We start from the raw sequence: 26,028 nt of genomic DNA on the forward strand, positions 1-26,028 counted from the left end.
TTCCTAAAATATCAAATACCACCTTCATCATTCATTCATTCATTGTAGTGCCCTCATAGGTGCCATTTTTATGCAATTTGGGAGCATATCCTCCGAATGTCCTCTGGTCTATATCAAGTTTGGTTAAGTTTAAACATTGTGTTCAGGAGAGGTGAATTCGTGAAAAATGTGCGACAGCAGACTAAGTTTTAGATCAGATTAAATTATGCTTAAGTCTTTGCAATGGTTTGATAAATCAAAATTGCCATCACTGTCCCTAGCTGCTGTTTATGAAATTTGGTAAAGATCAGACCAATAGCCTAGAATGAGTACGAATTTTTTATTTTTTTTATCAAAATGGAGAAATAAATGTATAGCCAGAAATTAAAACAGGGATGTACCTTTATGGGTCTCAAGGATTCAGGGGAAAAGAAAGAAATTCTCAAGATTTCCAAAACATAAATTGCCTTGTTATAATGCCCACACACTTTTAGGGGAAGATGATGATGAAGAAAAAGAAGTAGAAGAGGGTTCCAGCACCTTCAGTGCTTTACTGGATCACTAAAACAGATGCATGACACCCCTGATACTTGGATGGTTAATTGTTTTTGTATAGCTATTGATGACTAAAGTTGGTATAAGCCAAAACAAGTAGCCTCACACTTACTTTTTAGTCGATGAAATCCAAGAAAACTGAAGCTCTCAGTTTATGCCATTACGATTGAGACAGCAGAGGACAAGGCAAGTGACAACAACATTTATTGCCATTGATTAATATAAAGTGACAAATTCAATGATACATTAGCGTTATCGGAAGTTATTTCAAACACTCGCTGGTGTCTGAAAGTGAGTTTTGAGCTGAAAAGTGTTTAAAATGTCTTAAAATGTTGAAATGAACTGGTAGCCTAGTATGACAACATCGGAAATGAACAGCAGTGTTGACCATCTCCTGATTCTGGTAAATGCCGTTGTTCATGACCACTCCTCACGCCCCAGTTGGCCCGCTTTGGACCAAGGTATTCAGCTTTTGGCCGACATGCCTATTGACTAAAGATGTGTCTTTGTATTACTTATAAATATTTAACTGCTATCTGGCTATATATTTAAGCAACTAATAATTGCATCATTTCCACTAACTACATACAGTAATGGGTTTCTACCAGTTATCTCAAGCCATTTTCCTCTTCATTTTGATCCTTAATGTTTAGAATGCTGCGAGTGATATCTTAGAAGTTTGTTACTCTGATACTTCAACAAAGGTTCAGAGTCACTTCCCCTGTAGGAGACTGGCTGGCCAAACATTTGAGAATTGCAATAGGGTCTCTTAGGGTCTTGACCTCTTCTATCTGGAACTCAACCCATGGAAGAGAGATCTGGAGAGAGAAAAATTAAATTGAAAAGTGCACCCAAAACAACGTCTCTTTCGTAAAGTTTTTTTTTTTTTTTGCTGTACATCTCCCCAAAAAAAATGTAGCATCTGATCTATATACATCCATTATACCTTCCCATAAGGTCTTTACCTTAATGATGATGTGTTTATCAGAGATGTTGTCTCCATCATTCAGTTCTTCTCCGAAACACAGCGTGATCTCACTTTGAGGTTCTTTTCCTCCATTGCGGAAAGCATCCAACTCTGAGAATAGGAAAGAAAATCTTCAAAACTTGGTCGAAACTTGGTATTACTGTATACAGGGAATCAGAAGAGGAAAGAAACATTGCTAGCTAATGTTGACATTATGTTTACACTATATAGCCGGAGGAGAACTGACCCATCGTTTTTTTCTCCTGTATCTAAAACCAACCTTTTTTTTTATTTCTTGCCACAATTGCCTCTGGCTTGATCACTGGGGGACTTAGGCTACAATCACACTGCCAGTCCAAATCCGAATATTTCTTAATCCAATTGTAATCTGATCTAAATGACTGAATGTCCACACTGTGTATTGCAACTGTTTAGGCCTGATTTGTGTGTCCCTTGCCGTTGCGTTGGTATGCCTACACACCGAAAAACAACAACAGCAACAGAGACGTTGGGAATACAGTTGTTGTATTACAACATGTGTAGCCGGTAGGGGTGTAACGGTACACAAAACTGATGGTTCGGTACGTACCTCGATTTTGAAGTCACGGTTCGGTATGGATTTGGTACAGCAGGGGGGAGAAAATTAAACATCAAATTTCTTCTTTTTTTTATTAAACAGTGGTTTAATGAACAAACGGTGTCTCTGTCTTTAAATTAATTCAATTATAATGAAAGGTTTCTTAAGGATAAATAAAATATTTGCTGTAAACTATATATAAGGGAGCCCTTACTTGCACATTACTATAATATTAAAGGTTAATAACAGAGCCCAAAATATTATTATATTATTTAAATTCAGTTACTGTTTATTACTACGAGCCCGTAGTCAGCCCGATCCGTGTAAAGATCCTCAGCAAAGGCCATATCCAGCTAACAAAAATATGTTCTCAGAGTTTTGCCATTAAGTTATGAAAACGTTCAAAACGTCCCATTTTTTTAATATATAAAAAAGTTTTTCTTGGTTTATGTGTATGTTAGAGGCCCTGTTTCCACATAATATTAAGATGCGTTTTGGTCGACCGGATGCGGACCATCTTTTTCCACAGTCTATGGGATAGACGTGGTAATTGCTGATGAAGAGTTGATTGGATAGACTTTTTGAACGTGCTCCTCCCGAACTTTGTTAATGAAACATCATTACAGGATGACGGGATTTAAACTTTGTTGGCTGAAGACCCAAGTTTGGTTTGAAGACGAAAAACGTACCAAGCACAATGTTCTCTCACCATTCCTGATTTCTAACACACACTCACCGCGTTCGGCTGGTCTTGCGGCATAAAGACAATTTAGTATCACCAGTTTACCTGTGCTGCATGACTTTGAACTGTGGAGGAAACTAGATTACCTGGAGGAAACCCACACTGACACAGGGAGAACATGCAAACTCCGCACAGAAAGACTCATGGCTCAGTTGGGACTCGAACTGGGGACTTTCTTGCTGTGAGGTGAGTGCTACCCACTGAGCTGTCCTGCTTATATTTATGTTTATATTAATTCAAATGATAAAAATAGAAAAAATTTCAACAATTGATTTCTTACAGCCACAGGTAGGGGTTTTAAGTAACAAGTTCCAAAAACTGTGTTAAGATACATTTTTCAGAGTGTTTACATTTTCCCAGAGTATACAAGTTTCTAAGTGCATTAAATGTTCGAATTATAAAATAAACAGATAAGACTTTACTTTAAGATTTACATTTTACTGTAGCAGTACACTGAAGTCAAGTCACCTTTATTTATATTGTTTATACAATGCAGATTTTTTTCAAAGCAGCTTTACAGTGATAACAGGAAAAGGATTCAATGATGCAAAACAGTTCATTTCTGCTGTACAGCAGCTCTAAAAGAAAGTGTCATTGCTCAGCTGAAGTTAGTTCAGTGTTGATTCAGTTCCGTTTTAAAGTAGTTCATTTCATCAATAAAGCAGCTCTGCGGAAAACAGTGATGTCATCGTCCAGCTCAGTTCAGTTCTCATACAACAGCGTCTGTGCAGTCAAATCAATAATATTGTTGAATATAAATTGTCCCCAACTAAGCAAGACAGAGGCAACAGTGGCAAGGAACCCAAACTCCTTCAGGTGACAGAATGAAGAACAAAACCTTGGGAGAAACCAGGCTCAGTCAGGGGGCCATTCACCTCTGACAACAAATGAAAACTGTGCGATTATGATTCAGTCTACATCACAAGTCAGAATCAGATTGTAGATTGTGGATGCTATGTGGTAGCATTCAAATATTTCATCCAGTTCCTTTTATTTGAAGATCGGATTCTAAAATGTGTAAGAGTCTCTGGGAAGTACAGTCCAAGACATGGAATCATAAGAGCAAAGCTTACATTTTCTAAACCAAAAACACAACCCCACCAAGTTAAACAAGAAAAGAACACAAACTCAAACACAAAACTAGACAGGACACAAGTCAAATATAACTTGATGTTGAAAACAACACAATAGAAAAAGAAAACACCCCAAAATGTAGTTGTGAATACCGTAAAACTTCAAATAATAGCCGAGTCCCAAATAGACGCCTATTGTGGCTGCAGGTTTGGGTAAATAAAGGCCGGTCTCAAATAGAGGCCGGGTCTGTTTTTTTAGTTTCGGGTTGTATTTAATCTTCTAAAACCGTCAGATCAGCGGCCGCCAACGCAAATGTTTGTCCCGCCAAAGCCTTTTTTGTCTTGGTCTCTCTGAGTTTCACGTGGAGCATTTGGGGATTTTTAGAGATTAGAGGCTCTAGGCCTACACTCAATGAACAACATCTCAACACTAAATTATAAAGGCCTGTCTCATATAGAAGCCTGTCTCAAATACAAGCCAGTTCGACGATTTGGGAAAATAAAAGCCCGGACTACTATTTGAAGTTTTACGGTATATTAACTGTTTAATTTGGATGTTCAAACACTGTCATTTTACAAAATGCTTTGTGATGCTGCATGATGAAGAGAGACGTAATAGTGTAATGGTTGTCTGCAGACTTGTCTGCAGAGCTGTGAGTAATAGAAAGATAATGAGAAAATTAAGTCCAGAATCAGATGATTTTATGAGTTAAATGGACAGTTGATCCGTGATCCGTAAGGACCATGCCCCACGATTCGGCACGCATTTGCGGATTAATTGCAAGTTTAAGCACCAAGTGAAAGTTTATAATTTGCATGTGTTTTGTCTTGCCAGTTTACACATTCAATAGGTTTTAAACAATTCCAGTGCTAGAAGAGGCAAAAGAGAATTTAAGAGGCACAGCCGCACACACACCGAAGCGCGCGCACAGAGCGAGTCGTGTTTCAGATAGCGTGCAAACTCCGAATTGATTCCCCTTTCGCGTCTCCTTGCACTCAGAGCCGGATTAACGCAAAGGCAAACTAGGCACGTGGCGTCATACATGTGACGCTTTGTACATTTCGTTGAAATCTTATGCACATGGCATCCTTTAGCATCAATATGAGACGCAGATCCCAAGGCGTCATACAGGTGACGCTCGTCTAAATCCGACGCACATGGCATCGTTTAGCGTGAATATGAGACGCAGATCCCAAGGCGTCATAACCGTACCCTACCCCAGACCTAAACCTACCCATAACAGTGCGTGTTATATTGACGCTAAAGGATGCCATGTGCGTAAGATTTCGACGAAATGTCATATGGCGTCACCTATATGACGCCAAAGGATGAGAATGCGTTGGATTGGCGGGATGGGGCCTGCAGACAGAGGGACAAAAATATATAAAAATGTACAAATGTCCTATCTACAATTCATTTCAATATTTATTAATTAACTAAAAATAGTGACGATGTTTATCTTAACCATAGACTGATACATTACGTCACATTAACGCCAGCCCATCAGGTGCTGCGAAGCAAAAGCCTAAATAGGCACGCAAAGAAGCACAGCTCGTAATGCAGGTGTGTGTGTTGTCGTCATCTATTTTGGAGTGATTGCAATGTATTCTAAATATAAACTTGAACTGTAGATCAGCGTCATTTCTGGAAAAATCATTCACCGCTTTATTACGAGTTTAAAAGAGCGCGAGCGTCATTAACGTGCCCAGACGCGATGCTTTGAATTTGCGCGTACAATGAATGACATCCGTCGGGAGCTGACTAAAAACGCTACAAAAGTTAAAGTCAAGACGTTTGTATTCAAAGTTAAAAAGCCAACACACTACAACATTTTTAAATGTTTCAAATAAAGGCTCTCATGGGTCTATCTTCTAAATTCTCCTAATGATTATACCGTCTGACATCAGCCTACTTACGCCAATAATATCAGTTTAGAATTTTTTTTCTAATCAGTAGCGATCGTGTCTTTCTCTTCCACTTGATTTATGTATAGCATATTTAAGCTAGCAATGCAATGCATAGGGACCACCCACTTGCTCATTCTCTGTTTAGACGCAGGACACCCTTTCCTGGGTGGCCCGAAACATACAAAAAGTTGTTCTGATTTCCTCCACAGGGCAGCTCTGTGGACATAAGCGTCTAACCTACTATCATATTACTTATATATTAATAATATGACAATATCTGCGGTCAATATTGATTAAATAGGAGAGGAAAATCCTGCCCATACCGCAGCTATGAAAAAAATTATAAAAGCATATATCACTGAAGTGGTATTCTGGAACTGTGAATAATTTGAATAAAACAGCAAAATAACAATAACAATAACATCTTCATTAAACAAAAAAGAGATTACCTTAGATGAAGTTTGATTAATATGTACATACAGTAGCCATGATACTGGTAAAAAGTCTGGACCAATTACTATTTTTAATGTTTTTGAAAGAAGTTTTTTATTATGCTCTACAAGCCTGCATTTATTTGATCAAAAACACAAAAAACCCCCCAAAAAACAGGAATATTCAGCAAGGATGTGTTAAATATACACTGTAAAAAGTAATTGTTGATTCTACTTAAGAAAAACTAGTGAATTTAACTTACTTTGAAAACTCAGTTGATTTAACTTGATTACACTGTGTACTGTGAACTTTTAGGTGAAACTAAACAAATCTAGTACATTGTACTTAAGATTGGTAAGTGTATTGTACTAAAGGCATGTTCACACTGTTGCAAATATCTGGAGCACAGAATTTGCATATAATAATAATAATAATAATGAAATTAATAACATTTTTAGTAAATACCATACAATTAGAAACGGTTTGATGATAGCTATAGCTATATATATATATACATACGCGCACACACACGTGCGTGTGTATTTATTTATTAATAAGCCATCGGCTGCTACTGCTTCACAGTACTTATTTGTATTACAGAGCTTTATATATTTACTGGTCGTTGGTTATGAAGTTTCAGCATGAGACGAAACAACTCGGGGTTTTTTTCATCTCGCGCATGCGCATTTGCCCAATTGGACGGTTGAACTTGAAGAAGACGACATCGACGAAGAACTTCATCTCGTGTTCGGGATCGGGATGCGGCAGCAAAACTAGGTATGCTAGCCTCTTGAACAACTATTTATCAACTTTAATGTTATTGTATTGCTTAAAAACAGAATTTATTTAGCTCATTGTGCAGTAAGAGGAAAAGGCACACTGAAGTTACGTTAGTTTTATGTCGAATGAGACCAGTTGAGACAAGTGGCTTACTAGCTAACGTTAGGTTGCAAAAATCGATTTTTACTGAACACTGTTTTATGTACAGTTTGTAAGCTGTGTTAATCGTTTATAAGTTCGGGGATTATCATTAATAATATGTAAATCCTGGCTGTGCGGCCTAACGTTACTTTCATTCTGTCTAGAAAGTTCGATGCTCACGTGTCGTTCACATGGAAATTAACAACACGATGCATTAATTAAAATAGTGTAACTAACAAGCAGGTATTAGCTTATTTTGTCTTTTTATTTTGTGACAGATTCACTCAACGTTTCACCAATAACTTCAAGACTTAATGTGGAGACATTGGCTGCAGCAGATTAAAATGACGTAAGCTCATCGCAATTATGTTTCGATAGCAAAACAAATGTTGCTTTTGCTGTTGTTTTTTTGCTCTGTGTTGTGCTAGTGTCGAGCGCTATTCAATATACATTTTTATAACTTTGCAGAAATCCAACATCAATGCGGAACAAACAGCCGTTCTTCATGGCCTACCACTCCTTCTCGGAGAGGACCCCACCGATTTTTACAAGACATGTTTTGTAAGTATTTTTTTCTCTGATGTGGTTCTTATTTAACAGGCAAACTGTTCTTCAAACAGTTGATATCTGGCAAGAAGAGTTATGAAGGCAAGAAAAACAGTCAGGACATTGAAACAAAGTAAGGGTTAGAGAAAAGAAAGTGAAAGATACGTTTTATTTATTTGTTTGTTTCACATTTTAATGAGTATGTGCTCTTAAAGGGATAGTTCACCCAAAAATAAAAATTCTGTAATTTACTCACCCTTATGTTGTTCCAAACCTGTATGAGTTTCTTTCTTCTGTTGAACACAAAATAATATGTTTCGAAGAATGTCGGTAATGAAACAGTTTAGTTTACCCATTGACTTCCATAGTATTTTTTCTAACTATGGAAGTCAATGGCTACTCTCAACTGTCTGGTTAACAACATTCATCAAAATATCTTCTTTTCAGTTCAACAGATGAAAAAAAACTCATGCAGGTTTAGAACAACTTGAGGGTGAGTAAATTATGACAAGATTTTCATTTTTAGGTGAACTATCCCTTTAAAGCAACACTTCACCGTTTTTCCATATTAAACTGTTATTCCCTTTACTAAGACGAGTTGATACATTCCTCTCTCGTCTCAGTGCATGCACTCAATCGCTCTGGCGCGTGCAGACACTTTGTTAGCACTTAGCTTAGCCCAGTTCATTCATTAGGATTCAAACAGAGATGAAGTTAGAAGCGACCAAAAACCTCCACGTTTTCCCTATTTAAATACAGTTAGACGAGTAGTTACACGACCAAGTATGATGACACAAAATAAAACGTGGTTCTTTTCTAAGCGGGTAAAATGGATAACTAATGTATGGCGGAATAGCACTTGAGAGCACTTCAACTCAGCGCAGTAATATCATTTTTCAGGAGTGATGATATTACTGCACAGAGTCCAAGTACTATTCCGCCATACATTATAGTTATCCATTTTACCCGCTTAGAAAAGCGCCACGTTTTATTTTGTGTCACCTTACTTGGTCGTGTAACTGTATTTAAATAGGGAAAACGTGGAGGTGTTTGGTCGCTTCTAACTTCATCTCTGTTTGGATCCTAATGAATGAACTGGGCTAAGCTAAATGCTAACAAAGTGTCTCCGCGCGTCAGAGCGATTGAATGCACGCACTGAGATGAGAGAGGTATGTATCAACTCGTCTTAGTAAAGGAAATAACATAGTTTAATATGAAAAAACGGTGGGAGTGTTCCTTTAAAATATGTTTTGTGGCTTTCTTTGACCTCATTTTTGTTATATGCTATTCCCATTTTTAGGACTGATGACAATGAAGATATGTCCAACATTGAAATAGGTATTCTGACAGTGATTCCCGAGTCGTCTGCAACCGCTGCCGTACCCTACTCCCTGCATCTTGATGCGTCAACAACAGCAATCGTTCTGGAAGGTACAGTGGTTGTGGATGATCTTGAAAATCTTCCACAAGCAATGTGTTTGCTCTTTGGACTAATTTATGCTCGAAACCTGCAGCACTGAAGAGCACATTCGACTTCATACAGAGAGTGATTTTGTCCCTTGGCCACAAGTCACTCAAACCTAAAATCCAATCACTGAAAAATCGCCTGATGCAGTAATAGATCATGGCCATGATGCTTTGAGTGAATAGAGCTGTCTTTAAAGGAACACTCCACCTTTTTTTATCATATTAAACTATGTTATTCCCTTAACTAAGACGAGTTGATACATACCTCTCTCGTCTCAGTGTGTGCACTCAATCGCTCTGGCGCGCTAGACACTTTGTTAGCACTTAGCTTAGCCCAGTTAATTCATTAGGATCCAAACAGAAAAGCGACCAAACACCTCCACGTTTTCCCTATTTAAATACAGTTACACGAGTAGTGTAACTCGACCAAGTATGGTGACACAAAATAAAACGTGGCGCTTTTCTAAGCGTGTAAAATGGATAACTATAATGTATGGCGGAATAGCACTTGAGAGCACTTCGACTTGGCGCAGTAATATCATCACTCCTGATGATGAGAGGATTTTTTAGGAGTGATGATATTACTGCACCGAGTCGAAGTGCTCTCAAGTGCTATTCAGCCATACATTATAGTTATCCATTTTACACTGGTGTAATCATCTTACACCATTCTCGGTCGTGTAACTACTCGTGTAACTGTATTTAAATAGGGAAAACGTGGAGGTGTTTGGTCGCTTCTCTGTTTGAGTCCTAATGAATGAACTGGGCTAAGCTAAGTGCTATCAAAGTGTCGCGACGCGCCAGAGCGATTGAGTGCACGCACTGAGACGAGAGAGGTAGGCCTATGTATCAACTCGTCTTAGTAAAGGGAATAACATAGTTTAATATGAAAAAACGGTGAAGTGTTCCTTTAAGAGAACTCTAAAGAAAATTGTTCAGTGTTGTTTTACAGATACGTCAGTGTTTTCCAATTGTTGAAAATGAAAAAATATAAAAATATCCATATTTAACAGGATGTTTTGAATTTCAAGTTTACTTGTTTGGTTTTAGAATAGAGTTTTATAAGAAGAGAATTTTAAAGAGAACTGTAGTAGGAAAGGCATTCTGTACCAAACTCTGTGACTTAAACGCTCTGCTTTCAACCACTGTTGAAACATTTTAAAGATGTTAAAAACAAAGAAACATTGATGTCTTTATTGTCTTTAGTTTGTTTGTTTTTTCTTGAGTGCATTGTGCTTTATTTCTAAAATGTTGTTGGCGGGCCAGTAATGTTTTAACATTATTATTGTTGAACAAATAAACATTCTAGTGTTTTGCCAAATGTGTTGTCTGTCTTTGTATTTTCAACTTAGAATTTTGAGTACAACTTGCTTGAGAAATTTAAGGCAATCAGTTTCCACACATTCCTCTAGTAAAATGAACAAGCAGACATGTTAAATTAACTGTTTTGTTTAAGTTCTGCTTACAAATCTCAACTTAAATCTGTAAGTTGCCTAAACTTGAGTTTATTAAGTTACCTGTACTCAAGTTTTATGGTAACCTCTACAAATACACAAGTTAACTCTACAAAGAAGTAGACAGTAGTATCAAGTCAAAACTTATGACCTAATTTGCTTGAAAAATTTGAGGCAATCAGTTTCCACAGCTTTTCTTAGTAAAGTCAACTTATTACTTTTTACAGTGTATAAAAAGTGATAGTAAAGACTTTTTTAAAACAACTTTTTAATAATCAAAAAAAAATCCTGAAAAAACTATCACAGGTTATAAAATAAATATTAAGCACAATTTCTAACATTTGATAATAAATCAGAATATTATAAAGTTTTCTGAAGGATCACATGGCACTAAATTCAGCTTTGCATCACAGAAATATATTTTAAAGTATAGTAAAATAGGAAAACCATTATTTTAAATTTTAATAATATTTCACTAACCTATATATTATTTTTCTGTATTTTTGATCAAATAAATCCAGGCTTGATGAGCATAAGAGACTTCTTTCAAAAGCATTAAAAATAGTAATGTGTCCAAACTTATCTACTGTGTAAGTAAAAACATTTAAAATTAAATGTTGCATAAATTAAAAGGTTAGGAATCATATTTGTTTCAAGAGTTTTTTTATTGGGGGTGTGGGGCCTCCAACATGAATATTGCCAATAGGGCCTCCAAATGTCTAGAACCGGCCCTGCTTGCACTTGGATGAACACATACACACAAAATGTCAAAATACCCATCTCTACAAGGATTCTCGTAAACACAGTCGGTTATGTCTTAAGTGAACGTCAACGGTTGAGAAAGAAATCGAATGTGTATCCTTATATTGGATCTGTGCATTAGGTCTTAATGCACCCAAACTTGGGTTTTCAGATGACATAGTTTAATTCCCATCTGTTATTCCCAAGTGTTATTTTACATTTAATTATCACGTACCTGAAATGAATACTACAGTTAGACCTTACTTTAATTGTAACTTTGTTATATTGTATTTTTCTATGCTTGCAATTAGTGTATTTGTTCTTATTTTTACTGACTGTTCATACATGCCTTTAATAATGTTTGAACTTTTTGCTGTGGTATCTGAGTACTTAAAGTGTGCTTTAAGTAATAAATGGAAAGCAAAGTTACCCCCACACACCCCTATAATTTTTTTTCTTGCAGATCCGAAAAATTATCTGATCCGTGAGTTTTGTGATCCGTTAAACCACTGAACAACAGGTGGAATGCTGTTACAGAAGGGAAAGTTCAAAGTCCTGATTGCTTAGTGTAATGCATTAGGTTTAATAAAGTCGGTTTATTATACCTGCTTGCCTGTATATTTTATTTGCATAACTTGCATTCATTGTTTGTTCCTTATGCATGTGTCTTGTGACTTTATGTTTACTTCTCTTCAATTCTCTTTAATGATAGTAACATTTAAAACATGTTAGATGAACGTCCAACTAAAACATTACAAAAATACATTCCATGAACGGTGTATAAATAATGTTTGTGCTAACGTTTTGAGAATTTTTTTAAAGACCAGATAACTATGAACGAACATTCTTTTAACGTTACTGGAAGACACTTTGTTCATAACTTTGAGAGAACCTTGCCAGAATGCTTGCCAAAGTTCTGAGAACGTTCCTTGTTAGCTGGGAATCTGCTAAAAGCGACTAATATTCCAAAAACATTCAGCAAATATTAATAGCATCATAAAGACTTTCCAAGAATGTTGTTTTAAGAACATTTTCTCTCAATGTTATGAGAACATTTAATAAAAAAATAACATTGTAAGGATATTCTATGAACATTGTTCTCACAATGTTTTCTCTCTACATTATGAGAACAGTCATCAAGTACAAATTACATACATTCGTAAAGTCATTCCATGAATGTTGTACTAAGAACATTTTCTCTTAGCATTGCAAGAACGTACACTCACCGGCCACTTTATTAGGTACACCTGTCCAACTGCTCGTTAACACTTAATTTCTAAGCAGCCAATCACATGGCGGCAACTCAGTGCATTTAGGCATGTAGACATGGTCAAGACAATCTCCTGCAGTTCAAACCGAGCATCAGTATGGGGAAGAAAGGTGATTTGAGTGACTTTGAACGTGGCATGATTGTTGGTGCCAGAAGGGCTAGTCTGAGTATTTCAGAAACTGCTAATCTACTGGGATTTTCACGCACAACCATCTCTAGGGTTTACAGAGAATGGTCCGAAAAAGAAAAAACATCCAGTGAGCGGCAGTTCTGTGGGCGGAAATGCCTTGTTGATGCCAGAGGTCAGAGGAGAATGGCCAGACTGGTTCGAGCTGATAGAAGGGCAACAGTGACTGAAATAACCACTCGTTACAACCGAGGTATGCAGCAAAGCATTTGTGAAGCCACAACACGCACAACCTTGAGGCGGATGGGCTACAACAGCAGAAGACTCCACCGGGTACCACTCATCTCCACTACAAATAGGAAAAAGAGGCTACAATTTGCAAGAGCTCACCAAAATTGAACAGTTGAAGACTGGAAAAATGTTGCCTGGTCTGATGAGTCTTGATTTTTGTTGAGACATTCAGATGTTAGAGTCAGAATTTGGCGTAAACAGAATGAGAACATGGATCCATCATGCCTTGTTACCACTGTGCAGGCTGGTGGTGGTGGTGTAATGGTGTGGGGGATGTTTTCCTGGCACACTTTAGGCCCCTTAGTGCCAATTGGGCATCGTTTAAATGCCACGGCCTACCTGAGCATTGTTTCTGACCATGTCCATCCCTTTATGGCCACCATGTACCCATCCTCTGATGGCTACTTCCACCATGTCACAAAGCTCTAATCATTTCAAATTGGTTTCTTGAACATGACAATGAGTTCACTGTACTAAAATGGCCTCCACAGTCACCAGATCTCAACCCAATAGAGCATCTTTGGGATGTGGTGGAACGGGAGATTCGCATCATGGATGTGCAGCCGACAAATCTGCGGCAACTGTGTGATGCCATCATGTCAATATGGACCAAACTCCCTGAGGAATGCTTCCAGCACCTTGTTGAATCTATGCCACGAAGAATTGAGGCAGTTCTGAAGGCAAAAGGGGGTCCAACCCGTTACTAGCATGGGGTACCTAATAAAGTGGCCGGTGAGTGTATATTAACTATTAAAGGCACAATATGTAAGACTTTTTCGCCACAAGAGGACGCAGTTTCCAACAATAACAAAGGCGTAGGTTTATGACGCAGTGATGAGCTGAATGATGGGACTTGCTGTCAAGCTGATGGATCTAATAATGTTTATGGATGAGTGCAAACATTCATGTTTTTTAACATTACAGTGGTATGAAGCAGGTCGCGATTGCTAAAGAGACAGATATCACACGCGAGTCCTACAGATATAAAGGAATAAGGGCATTTAATTTTACCGAACTACCCGCAAGTGCTGGATTACTCACACAGGTCAGTTTATTAGACGAATTAAACTTGTGAGGTAACGCAGCGCTGCTTCACTTGGTCTAACGTTACACTATCACACTAAACAGCATTTAAATGTGTGTTGAAAGTTATAATGTTACGTGTTAGTTCGTTTGCTATACGAAACTAGCACAGTAAGCTAGATCAACATTAGAATAACATACTGACCATATTCTAACATTTCATCATGTTGAGCTAACGTTATATATAGGCTGTCAGTTAAACGCGTTATTAACGGCGTTAACGCAAACCCATTTTAACGGCGTTAATTTTTTTATCGCGCGATTAACGGTCTTTTTGGCCTAGCAAACTTTGTAGTTTTTTTTTTCACATGCTTTTGCAACAGGACGGCATGCGGGCCGCTGCGCTATGAAACCCATTCAATTCAATGGCTTGCGGCGCGCGAGGACGTTTTGAAAGCGCAAGCGGATCTAGCTAGACCGGAAACAAAACAACAGGCACGCCGCACACACTTGTTTGGGCTTGCGAGCCGGATGCGCGAGCGCGAATCTCTCTGCTCGCGCGCGGAATATAATGTGCCGAGCACGAATCTCTCTGCTCGAGTCGCGCGCGCTCTCAGATACACGCTGCTCTTGTAAGAATTTTCTCTGGGCTCACTCAGAGAATATGCCTGCACTTAAAACGTGTTCAGTGCAATCGCGAATCTCTCCTCTTCCCCAGCTAACAATTTTAGGTTATAAGAATGTTTTCATAACGTTCCCATTAAGTTATAAAAACGTTATTTCTGAATGTTATAGGAACGTTCAAAACGTCCAGTTTTGAGTGGATGACGAGCGCGAGACGCCGAAATGGATGCCAATAAGATTCTGAATGGAAAGTTTACTTTTAAAAAGTTGCCAAATGGTTCCATTGACAAGACCAAAGTAATATGTGTGTTTTGTCGTTGTGAACTGAGCTATCATCATCGCAGCACGTCCAGTCTGAATACCACTTGATGATGGCCAGCACAAACACACACACACACACACACAGCTGATGCGAATTCTCCGCCCCCTCGTCAATATCAGGACCTCGTCAGTATTTATTTCACCCTTTTATTGATGGACAGTGTTATATTGTGTGAGAGATTATTTGCTCCAAGTGATAATGTTTTAGTGTGAAATTGAACAGTATATGCCAATATTGTTTTCAATAAAAAACATTTGCACAAAGCAAGCCGATCCACTTTTCCATGTTGATAAGAGCATTAAAATGAGAAAAAAATAATGGGACAAAAAGAAATCAAGAGACATTTAGAATAGATAAAAATGTGCGATTAAATGCGATTAATCGCGAGTTAACTATGACATTAATGCGATTAATCGCGATTAAATATTTTAATAGTTTGACAGCACTAGTTATATAACATTGATTTGTTTTATGTACATTTGCTCACCTGTCTAATAAAGCTGTCAAGTCGTGGCTCGTGAAGCTCTGTCAAGTCGCGTTAGTCGCGGACGTGGAGCTCTCGGCATTTAAAAAACGCCACGCTGATATTGATCCTCATTTTAGTTATCCTTGTTTGTCCCAGAGTCTGCTTGCCATGGTCTATGTTTGAAAGAAACAAGAACTGCGTGCCGCTAAACGTTACGCACTACGCAGTTGTCCACGTCTGTCGCCATGGTTACGTCATGGCTATGGCAGTATGAACGGAAACCGAGGATTGCGCGGATATTGCGTCATTGACAGGCAACATTTTTTTCCGGGACGGCCACTTATTTAAAATTGGAATTTCTCTGAAATAAAAAATCTTTGGAGACTTTTGGGATATTGTAAGTACAAAACTGTAGAAAAAATATATCACACTGTGCAAGTGATTTTTGGATGTTTTATTACAAAATTCTTACATATTGTACCTTTAATAACGTTAAAAGAACGTTAAACATTATTTTAAGAACGCTTTGTCCTACCATTTACATAACAGTTAAAGAAAGTGAAAGTTATGGGAACGTCTAGACCTAACAGACCCTAGCCACCTTCAACTTCTCCCACCAAATGCTGTCGTGATGTATCCAGATCTTCAAGTAGAAGGAGCTGGAAGAAATATATTGATATTGTGATGCATCCTGGAATCATAATCACACGTTTGGCCAGAAGAGAACTGGCCCCCCAACTGAGCCTGGTTTCTCCCAAGGTTTTTTTTCCTCCATTCTGTCACCTGAAGGAGTTTTGGTTCCTTGCCACTGTCGCCTTTGGCTTGTTTAGTTGGGGACACTTAATATTCAGCAGTATTATTGGTTTGACTGCACAGACAGACACTATCGGATGAGAACTGAGCTGGACCGATGACATCACTGTTTTCTGCAGAGCTGCTTTATAGCAGAATTGAACTCATTTCATAATTGATGAGCTTTACACAGTTCTTGAACCGAAAACAATCAACACGGAACTGATTTCAACCGAATAATGACAATACTGTGTTCTTTAGAGCTGCTTTACAGCAGAATTGAAATCTGATCACTGATCACACTTGTTCTTTGAAACAATCTGTATTGTATAAGGCGCTATATAAATAAAGGTGATACCTCTTTGAGTAATAAGACCAGTGGAGTCTGTGTGTAGACGAAGCAGACTAGCAGTATATTGTAATTTTGCAATCAACCTACACCACGAAACAACACAACCTTGTTTCTGCAACAACTCTCAGCATATTTTCTACTACAACGTCTGATGTTTTTCATGGCGTGAGAAAGTAACAAAAGCAGAAAAACTACGCAAATTCCGATCAGAGCAGTAAGATTAAAAAGCATTTTTTGGAAATTAGATTTGAATAGGATTTCAAACCAAATATGAATGTAGCTTGAAACGGATTTGTAAAAATCGCATTTCACATGATTTTTTTGACGTTTACACTTGCTAGATACGATTAGATTCCAATCAGATATGCACAAAAATTGGATTTGGACTGGCAGTCTGAACAGGGCGCAGTCTATAGGAATAAAGAATTATGGAATTACTTATACTTATGCCATTATACTTACATAATTTATTAGACAGAACTGTAAAACAGAGACAGTAAACTAATGGCGAGAGAATGGGAGCAAACAGAAAAACTAAATTAAAAAATGCCAAATATCAGCTGATATTTTGTCCTTGGCAGTATAGACCACTATTTAGGACCTGTTATTACCCTCTATAAAATAAAGGTTCTTTATTGGCATCTATGGTTCCATGAAGAACCTTTAACATCCACGGAACCTTTCCTCTGGACAAAAGCTTATTTATAGTGGATAAAGGGTCTTGAAATTATTCAAATGTTCTTAACACTAAGAAAACTGTTCACTGAAAGGTTCTTTGGTGAACTCAAAAAGCTTCTTCTATGGCAAAGGTTCCCAATTCCAGTCCTCACACCTCCCCGCTCTGCACAGTTTGTGGGCAAATTCCAATCGGAAGTGAGCATCCCTATGCCCTACTCACTCCGAAGTGTAGAACCATTGAAGTGGGGACTTTAGGGGGAGCAGGGCACTTGTGTGTCATAATGAAGTCGTTTGGAACACACTTGGCGAAGGGAGCAATGAAAGACTACGTAATTTCCTCATTCGCTTCACATGGATTGTTACCACTACAAAGCTAGGCAGCGACAACAGGAATATCTTATTATACACTAATATATACAAATGAAAACAAAAAATATAATTCATATATGTGTGTGTGTGTATGTTCCATATCTTTTGTATTTGATGACATTATTTTTGTGAACGTTTAAGCCAAAGAAGTACCGTATAAGGAACATAGGTAACACTTTACAATAAGGTTCATTAGTTAACATTAGTTAATGTATTAACTAACCATGAGCAATCCATTTGTAACTGTATTTGTTAATCTTTGTTAACGTATAAAAATACAGCTGTTCATTGTTAGTTCATGTTAGTTCACAGTGCATTAACTAATGTTAACAAGATTTGAATAAAGTGTAAGTAAATGTTGAAAATAAATGCTGTATACGTGCAGTTCATTATTAGTTCATGTTAACTAATGTAGTTAACTAATGTTAATTAATGAACCTTATTGTAAGTGTTAACGGAACATAGAAATTTGAGTTGACCACTCAAGTAATGTTTTATTCTGGGTTTTCCAGTGCAAAATATTTGCTTGTGAAACACTTACCCTGTCTGAATGTATCCATGTTGAACAGCTGGGTAAGCTCGCTTGCTCTCTCCATTTTACAGGGTCCTGTGGTGGTGTTGTGCGGTCCTCTCCAGAACACCCGTCCCTGACAGAAACGCTTGGCATAGATGCCTCCTCCTGTCAAGGTCAGCACAACTCCCCGCTCCATGAAGGGCAGTAATTTTTTAAGATCAATCAAACGTGGGGCAAGGCTGGGGTCATCAACCATGTCTAATGGGGGGTCTGGGAGAGGGATTCGATGGAAGCCAGGGCCGCTCAGAGACGGTGGAGACGGAGGGACGGGTGACGGAGGCAGGTAAGCAATCCGAACATCATCACCCCTTACTTCTCGCCGCAGAACCTCCTGACCAACGTAGTGCACGGTTATGTGGAAAGTGTTCAGCACTGAAAGAACAAAAGTGTTTTTAGAAACCATCTGCTGATAGTTTGGTTAAACATGAAACAGTTGTGAGATCAGATTTGTTCTACTCAATAAATGAATCAAATTGTATTTTTAGTTACCTCTCTTTTCTTCAGACAAAGGCACTGTTTCAATTGTAAAGTTTAACTGGATATCTTCAGCACCTCAAGAAAGTGTTGAATAACAATAAGTCAGACATCCACTTTGCATTACTAACATCAACATTAACCACAAATGAACCAAGTTGAAAACTCAGGTAAAATTCATTGAGTAAAATCAGGTAATTACTGTCACTCTTTAAGAGGATTGTCTGCATCCCGATCTCACTTCCTGTGTGTGGTACAGTTTCCTGTGCACTCTGTTAAGATCAGAAGTGGAAATAGTGCTCAATTAATTGTAGACTCTGCTAAGTGGAATGTAAAATGTGTCTCAGTGCACGTTTTCGACTGTTTGTTTTGCTTTTTTAAGGCAGGCTTTCTCTATTTAGCATGCATGTTGCAAATAGCATCTTAATTAAAGTTTGAACAGCATAGCTCTTCAATGATTAGTTATGTTTTTACCATGTTGATGGGCTGGAACACAACAACCTCCTTTTTGATCTTTTTGCATTCGATCTCCTGATCATGCTCAGATTCGCTGTGTCTCCTCCTGATGCTTCTCACTGCTTTCTGTCCATTCTCTTTTTTTACTTTCACCCCTCCTATGATGAGAGGAAAATGAAGCAAATAATTACAAAAAGTAACTCCTTTACATACTCACATGATTTTTTTGCTGTTCATGTAAACTGTAGGAATGGGCAAAACTTTTTTATAGTCAATGTTTGATGTTTAAGAAAGCTTATTTTCTCCAAAAAAATTAAATAGACAAACAAAACAAACAATAAAAAAGAAGAAGATATTTTTACAGAACATTCAATTCAATTCACTTCCATTTATTGTCATTGAGCAAAGTACAAATACAAAGCCAATGAAATGCAGTTAACATCCAACCACCAGGATGCAGAATAAAGTAGTAATCATTCCAAGTAGTGCAAAAAAAGTGATTGAATATAACCATGCATATGCATACATAGGTAAGGGTGGTCTGCAGCACGCACGACGATAGAGTTCACAAACAAAGTCTTTATTTAGAATAACAAACACTCAGGAGATATCTAGATCTAGAAGATGCAAACTATATAAACTGAAACGAGAACTGACAAGGGACTAAACAAAACAGGGAGTTTAAATACAAGTCGAACATAACGACTGACAGGTGATAATTATACGCAACTATAGAAACAAACGAGATAATCAGTAACCAATGAAACCGGAACTAAACAGAGTATGCAAAACAGGGATTAACAGAACAGAATAACAAAATAGAAGTCAACAATCGTGAAAGTACGGGGGAGGGACATAGACCAGGAGGAGTCGGAGGACACATACACCACGGTGGAGCCTTGACTGAAGGGCTAGGCGAAAGCTGGGGACTGGCCGACGGGGCGGAATCTAATTCCTGGTGTTTCTCCATGTCCTCCATTTATTACTCTAGATTGCAAGTTCTTTAAAAGTCACCTAGTGAAATGTTATTGGTAGAATCTTGCTGCTATAGGGTACGTTTACACGACAACGATAAGCTTAAAACAGAGAAGTTTTTCCTTTGAGTTTCCCACGTAGACGACACCATTGTCAAAACGATCCCCATTCACACAAATCCGCTGTATTTTGCTGCCAGGCCATTAGATGGCGATGAAACACTACAGACTGATAGACTGCGTATAGCGTCTAGGATAGAATGCGTTTAGACTGAACATGTCATATGCATGTGCATGATGTCATCGTTTTCGCGGATTCACACTTTGAAACCTGTTTTCAAAAGTTTGCGTTTTCAGGCACCCAAAACGCCGTTGTTGTGTGAATGAAAGTTTGAAGTTGGAAACGGTGTCGTGTAAACAGCCACTCAGACCAGTCCAATCCAGAACATCTGTTAGACCAGGGGTGTCCAATATCCAGCTCCTGATGGGTCACTTTCCGGCAGAGTTTAGCTCCAACCAGAGTATGTGAGCGGAGTGGAAACGGAGCGGTGTGATTTTGAATAGAGTGCGGAGCGGATTTTTTAAAAGTCGGAGCGTCGTGGTTTTCACTCGCTTCTTGAGCGCTCCACTACCGCTCCATCCAAGGCCGTATAGGCTCCATCACGAGTACAAGTCATGCCAACGGCCCATTATAGAACTGCATTTTTAGTAAGGATTCACACGTTAAACACATTTGGCTAGCAGATAGATCACTCAAATCAGAATTTTTTTTCAAGGTTATGATGACGCATATCGATGGACATGAGTGGCTGCGAGAGGTTATAGCTCTCAAGCTTACTGAATATGATCGGGCAACACGATCTCATGAAAGTGCGTATATCTATAGCACCAATTTTATTTTTTTCTCGTGCCATTTATACGCTGTGGCGAGCAGGACGAGGCCGAGGGATGAGAGAGCGGCGCGAGGCCGGTGGCGTGAGTGGTAATGAGCGACACCTGTGAGACGCACCGGTCTCGCATCTCTCACGGAGGAGCGGAAGCATAAAGGAGGAGCGACGACAGTAAAGATTGAGAGAGGCCTGATTTTGTGTTGTGTTTTGTTTCTGTGGCCAGCAGTCGTCCGTGAGGGGCTGCTGGCTTATACTTTCATTTTTGTATTTATTTCTTTATTAAATATTGTTGAACGTTCGCCGGTTCCCGCCTCCTTCTTCCCATAACTTCTGAACCCTGTTAAATACGCCAAAAATAGTTTTTGCGTGCAAATGATGCGCACTAAACCCCCTTGGGTAGGATTAGGGGTGTGGAGTCCATGCGTATTACACGCCATAAAGTGCGTATCATATGCACGCGAAAACAGCGTATCATATGCACGCAAAACTTTTGCCGTATAAATGGTATGAAAAATAAAATTTGTGCTATAGATATGCTCTTTCATGAGATCGGGCTGGATCGGGTGAAAGCACATTTTAAACAGGTAACACTTATTCACACACGCAATTGATCTCTCTCACTAATGCATTGTATTCAAACAAATGTAATCTTACAGTGCTGTCTGTATTTGATTTCGAATGAGCAGAAATCTGTAAGTAGGGGTAGCAACCCGTAGACAAAATAACTGATGAAAACGTAGTTATTTTCTTCTTTCCAAACAAAATGTGCACTGCAAAAAGCAGCAATGATATTTGCAATGATAACTTTTAATGCTGATAACCATGTAATAAGCTTAGCATGTCATAGAAAAAGTTTGCACACTATCCAATAAACCACATTGAAACTATTCTCCTAGTATTGTTTTTTTTATTTTTTTTTATTTAATATGCCTATATATTATGAGCAGAACTTTTGCGAGATTTCAAAGCATACTTATAAATACTTTATTCGCAATTTCCTCGGGGAGCGAAGACGGAGCGGTGTTTTTGATATCAGTGAGCGAGGAGTGGAGCAGAGCGGTAAATGGTGAACCCGGAGCGGAGTAATTATTAAATGCTTGGAGCGCGGGGGGAAAATTGTTGCCGCTCCACTCCGCTCACATACTCTGGCTCCAACACACCTGCCTGGAAGTTTCTAGTGGTCCTAAAGACCTTAATAAGCTGGTTCAGGTGCGTTTAATGAGGACTAGAGCTAAACTCTGCTGGATAGTGGCCCAGGACTAGACACCCCTGGTTTAGACCAATCGAGCCTCATTATGGTGGGAAAATGCTAAGGATTTTTGCAAATTTAGGGATTATTTTGTGTTGAAATGTATATGGGGGGCATGAGAGAAAGAGACTGAAGGTGTAAAATCCGTGAGAGTTGGCAACCCTGCTATGTTACAAACAAATGTTTCCACATCCATTTGTTACCTTGTTCTTCTAGTGGTACGAGGCGGTACACTTTGTAGGGTTCTGAGATGTCCAGCTGTGATCTTTCAACGACCTCACTAAACTCTGGACTTTTGTTGAGGGCACAGCGAAGGCGAGTTTTCCAGGATGCAGGGTCATTTCCATTCTCCAAAAGCTTCCCTTTAAACTCCGCCCAAGCCTTCAATCGGAAAAGTTCAAATTAATATATATATTTTTTTAATGTTTAATTTCTTAATAAGTGAATTACTGCTCAAACTATCTTTCAAATTAATTATAATCAGTAATGTGCAAATTAATTATCATCAACCTGTAATTCCACAGAGGTGGAAACAAACTATTTGATATACTAGCAGAACAAAAGGTATCAACAGTGAAAAGATCCAGTGCTTAGCCAGCCAATATATATCATATATATCTATATATATATAATGTAATGTACAGTAATGTAATGTAATGTAGACACATACACACACACACGTCTGGGCCGCTATCTTTGTGTCCATAGACGTAATGTTTGTTATACTGTAAAAACTGTATATTCTATCCCATTACACTAACTCTACCCCTAAAACTACCCAATCACAGGAAACTTTCTGCATTTTTACATTTTCAACAAAAAAAAACTCATTCTGTATGATTTATAAGCTTGTTTCCTCATGGGGACCTCAATTTAGGTCCCCACAGTGACATGAGTCCCCATGAGTCAGTGTTCAGGTTGAAGTCCCCACAGGGATAGAAAAACATGAACACAAACACACACGCACGCGGCACGCACACACACACACACACACACACACACACACACACACACACACACACACACAGAGAAATGTATATCCACCTTGAAAATAGCTGCATCTTCCTCACTTCGGAAATCTTGTTTTCCTGCATGTTTCCATGGGATACGAAACATAGTTTTATCAGTGTTGTCCCACACTAGGCCGTGATACTTCCCACTGTTCACCTATATCCCAAAGCACACACAAGAGAGAAACAGTTATTATTATTAATCATAATTATTCATATTTATGACCTGCGACCCTTAGGTAATATTAGGCAGCTAGATACTCTGCCTGCACATAAAAGATAAATAAAATAAATAAATAAAAAGGCAACTGTGGATGCCAGAAAAATAGGTAGCTAGCAACATTTTTAGATTTTACAGATTGGAGTTAAATTTACTGTAAAAAAAAAGATTTCATTAACTAAAAGAACTAAAATACATTATAACTACTTCATTACCAAACTACTCAAATCTATTTTTTTTTTTTTTACTTTGATAATATACTGTCATCCACCTTGAAAATACAAGAGGTAAAGAGACAGCTAGTACATAATGAATCACATGTAGCTTTTCCACAAGTTGAGATAAATACTAAACATAAGGTCAGGTGCATGTCATACACAAATACAAAACAACATCGCGGTAACACAGATGACACTAAAATAATACAATAAACTATAATTTAACAGCATAAGATGTAACATAAAAAAGAAAAAAGAAGCATTATTTCAATGAAAAACTATCAAATCTAAACTATCAAAGATTTTATTAACTCAGATCCTTTGACACACTCAACATACCACACACACACGCACCTGTTCCACTATCCAGGAGCGCAGACGGCGCGTGGAGCGAATCCTTCCAGATGCCATCTGAAAAACACATTGATTGACAGATGCTGATTTGTCTTAAGAAAGTCAGACATCTCACACATTTGAAAGTTCAGAGGTGGGTAATACCATGTTATTTGACATGGTACCATGGAACGTATGCAATAAGGTATGCAGAAGTTATTATATTTAGCCCAACTATATTTAGTTTTTTTTGGGGGGGGGGGGGGGGGGGGGGGGGTTTGTGAATACTCTTCCAATAAAATGAGTATTAAATTGAAGATGAATCTTTCATCAACACTCATGCCAAGTGTTTTCATAAACAAAATCAATTACTTTTTAAAATTAGAAACACCAAATGTGTATTTTAATGTAAATGCTACATAATAATGCCAAATAATGATGAATATAATAATGCTAATTATAATAATAATAGTAATAAATAATACATTTGATTCATTTTTTTTATTGGTCAGCCAAACTAATTAAACAACTGCTGATCAAGCTATACAAATGTGGATTACAGTTTTAATATTGACATTTATATATATGACATTTTGAGCATCTAGTCAACAGTAGCCACTGATCAGTCTTCACTACTCTAACCTGTTCTTGTATCTTACCTTATGAAAGTCTGCAAAATCCCGGACCCTCTTTTCTCTGGCTGAGCTTCTGTCAGGACTCTCTTTTTTTTTTTTTTTACTGTTTAAGGTTCTTTATAACAACTCCATGTCTTTGTCAGTGCAGCGGTCTGAGAGACTTCTCTTATTTTAAGGTTGACAGCTATTTTTCTCAGAGTGACCATTTTGTCTCTACAATGAATGTAAGTGAGTAAAGTTTCTGAATGAATGGATGTGTTTTGAGCCCAATGAAATGAGATAATGTTTTAGATGTGTTTCTGAGCTTGTTCTTGTGAGCTTTTTGGGGTTATTAGAACAACAGTGATCAATGGAGCTATTATTACACTTGACTAAAACAATAAGCATAAATTTTGTAATTACCCACAGGTTGTTATAAATCTTATTTAGACTCTAAACAATTCTTAAATTATCTTGACTCTAAACAATTTCCGCAATCACTTTCGTTCTTAGATAAAAATCGCTGTTTGGTTCCCTCCCTTGGTAGTGCAGTAACTTACAGGAGCGGCGGTAATTGTATCATACTACTATTATTATATATGCCTTAACTTTATTAAGACGCATTCACAATACGTTTTGTCAACTTATAATTGAATTATGCTTAAATAAAAATCAAATAGAGATACAATGTATTTTATAATTTCAACAATTTCTTCTAAACTATCCACATCAAAAATCAATGTAGCCTAAATAGTTCGTTGTATAAATAATTTCGCTGACAAAACGGCATTTTTGTTTAAACTTTGTGAAAATGATTATGTAGTTTGTAGTTTCGCTTAGCCTACCTTTAGTTTCGGTCGTGTATACTGTCAGCAGTTCTGGAGATCACAGTCTGCCTGTCCAGCCCATCGCAGATGATCGCACTAGAAATTCCTGAAAGCAAAACAGTGGAGCGTCCTGACCTGTTTGAAGCACTTTTGTAGGGGGCGCTCAGCGGCTCACAGCCTCGAATTATCACTCTGTTCGTCAAAGAGTACGGAATATTTTTGAATTAACAAATTATTGGTGAAATGTGTAAATATGTATGCCGACGGCCTAGTAATCATATAAAAACATTGCTAAACATGTAACGTTACTGTGAAATAATTTGGAAAAATTCCCCGCTCACTGTCACTCACTGCGATTGGGTCGACTTCCCACCGATTAGAAAAGTCCTAGGTAACACATGACTTAACGTGTGACACGCTCCTTTATTGTATATATATATATATATATATATATATATATATATATATATATATATATATATATATATATATATATATATATATATATATATA

At 37.9% G+C, this 26,028-nt stretch overlaps 1 protein-coding gene across 1 annotated transcript; it reads right to left on the reverse strand.

Moving 5' to 3' along the window:
* Positions 1–938: 938 nt before the first annotated feature.
* Positions 939–25,636, reverse strand: irf9 (interferon regulatory factor 9). The gene is made up of 10 exons (XM_056243568.1): positions 25,534–25,636; positions 24,096–24,152; positions 23,338–23,460; positions 22,497–22,674; positions 19,199–19,338; positions 18,927–18,996; positions 18,740–18,802; positions 18,218–18,622; positions 1,500–1,612; positions 939–1,352 (listed from the first exon to the last, which is right to left on the reverse strand). Exons 2-10 carry the CDS (start codon positions 24,150–24,152, stop codon positions 1,230–1,232), a joined length of 1,272 nt encoding a protein of 423 aa, XP_056099543.1. The 5' UTR covers positions 25,534–25,636; the 3' UTR covers positions 939–1,229.
* Positions 25,637–26,028: the final 392 nt, after the last annotated feature.

This window comes from Rhinichthys klamathensis, unplaced genomic scaffold (genome assembly GCF_029890125.1).
Source record: "Rhinichthys klamathensis goyatoka isolate OS25496 unplaced genomic scaffold, OSU_Roscu_1.1 h1tg000811l_1, whole genome shotgun sequence".
Taxonomy (NCBI): domain Eukaryota; kingdom Metazoa; phylum Chordata; class Actinopteri; order Cypriniformes; family Leuciscidae; genus Rhinichthys; species Rhinichthys klamathensis.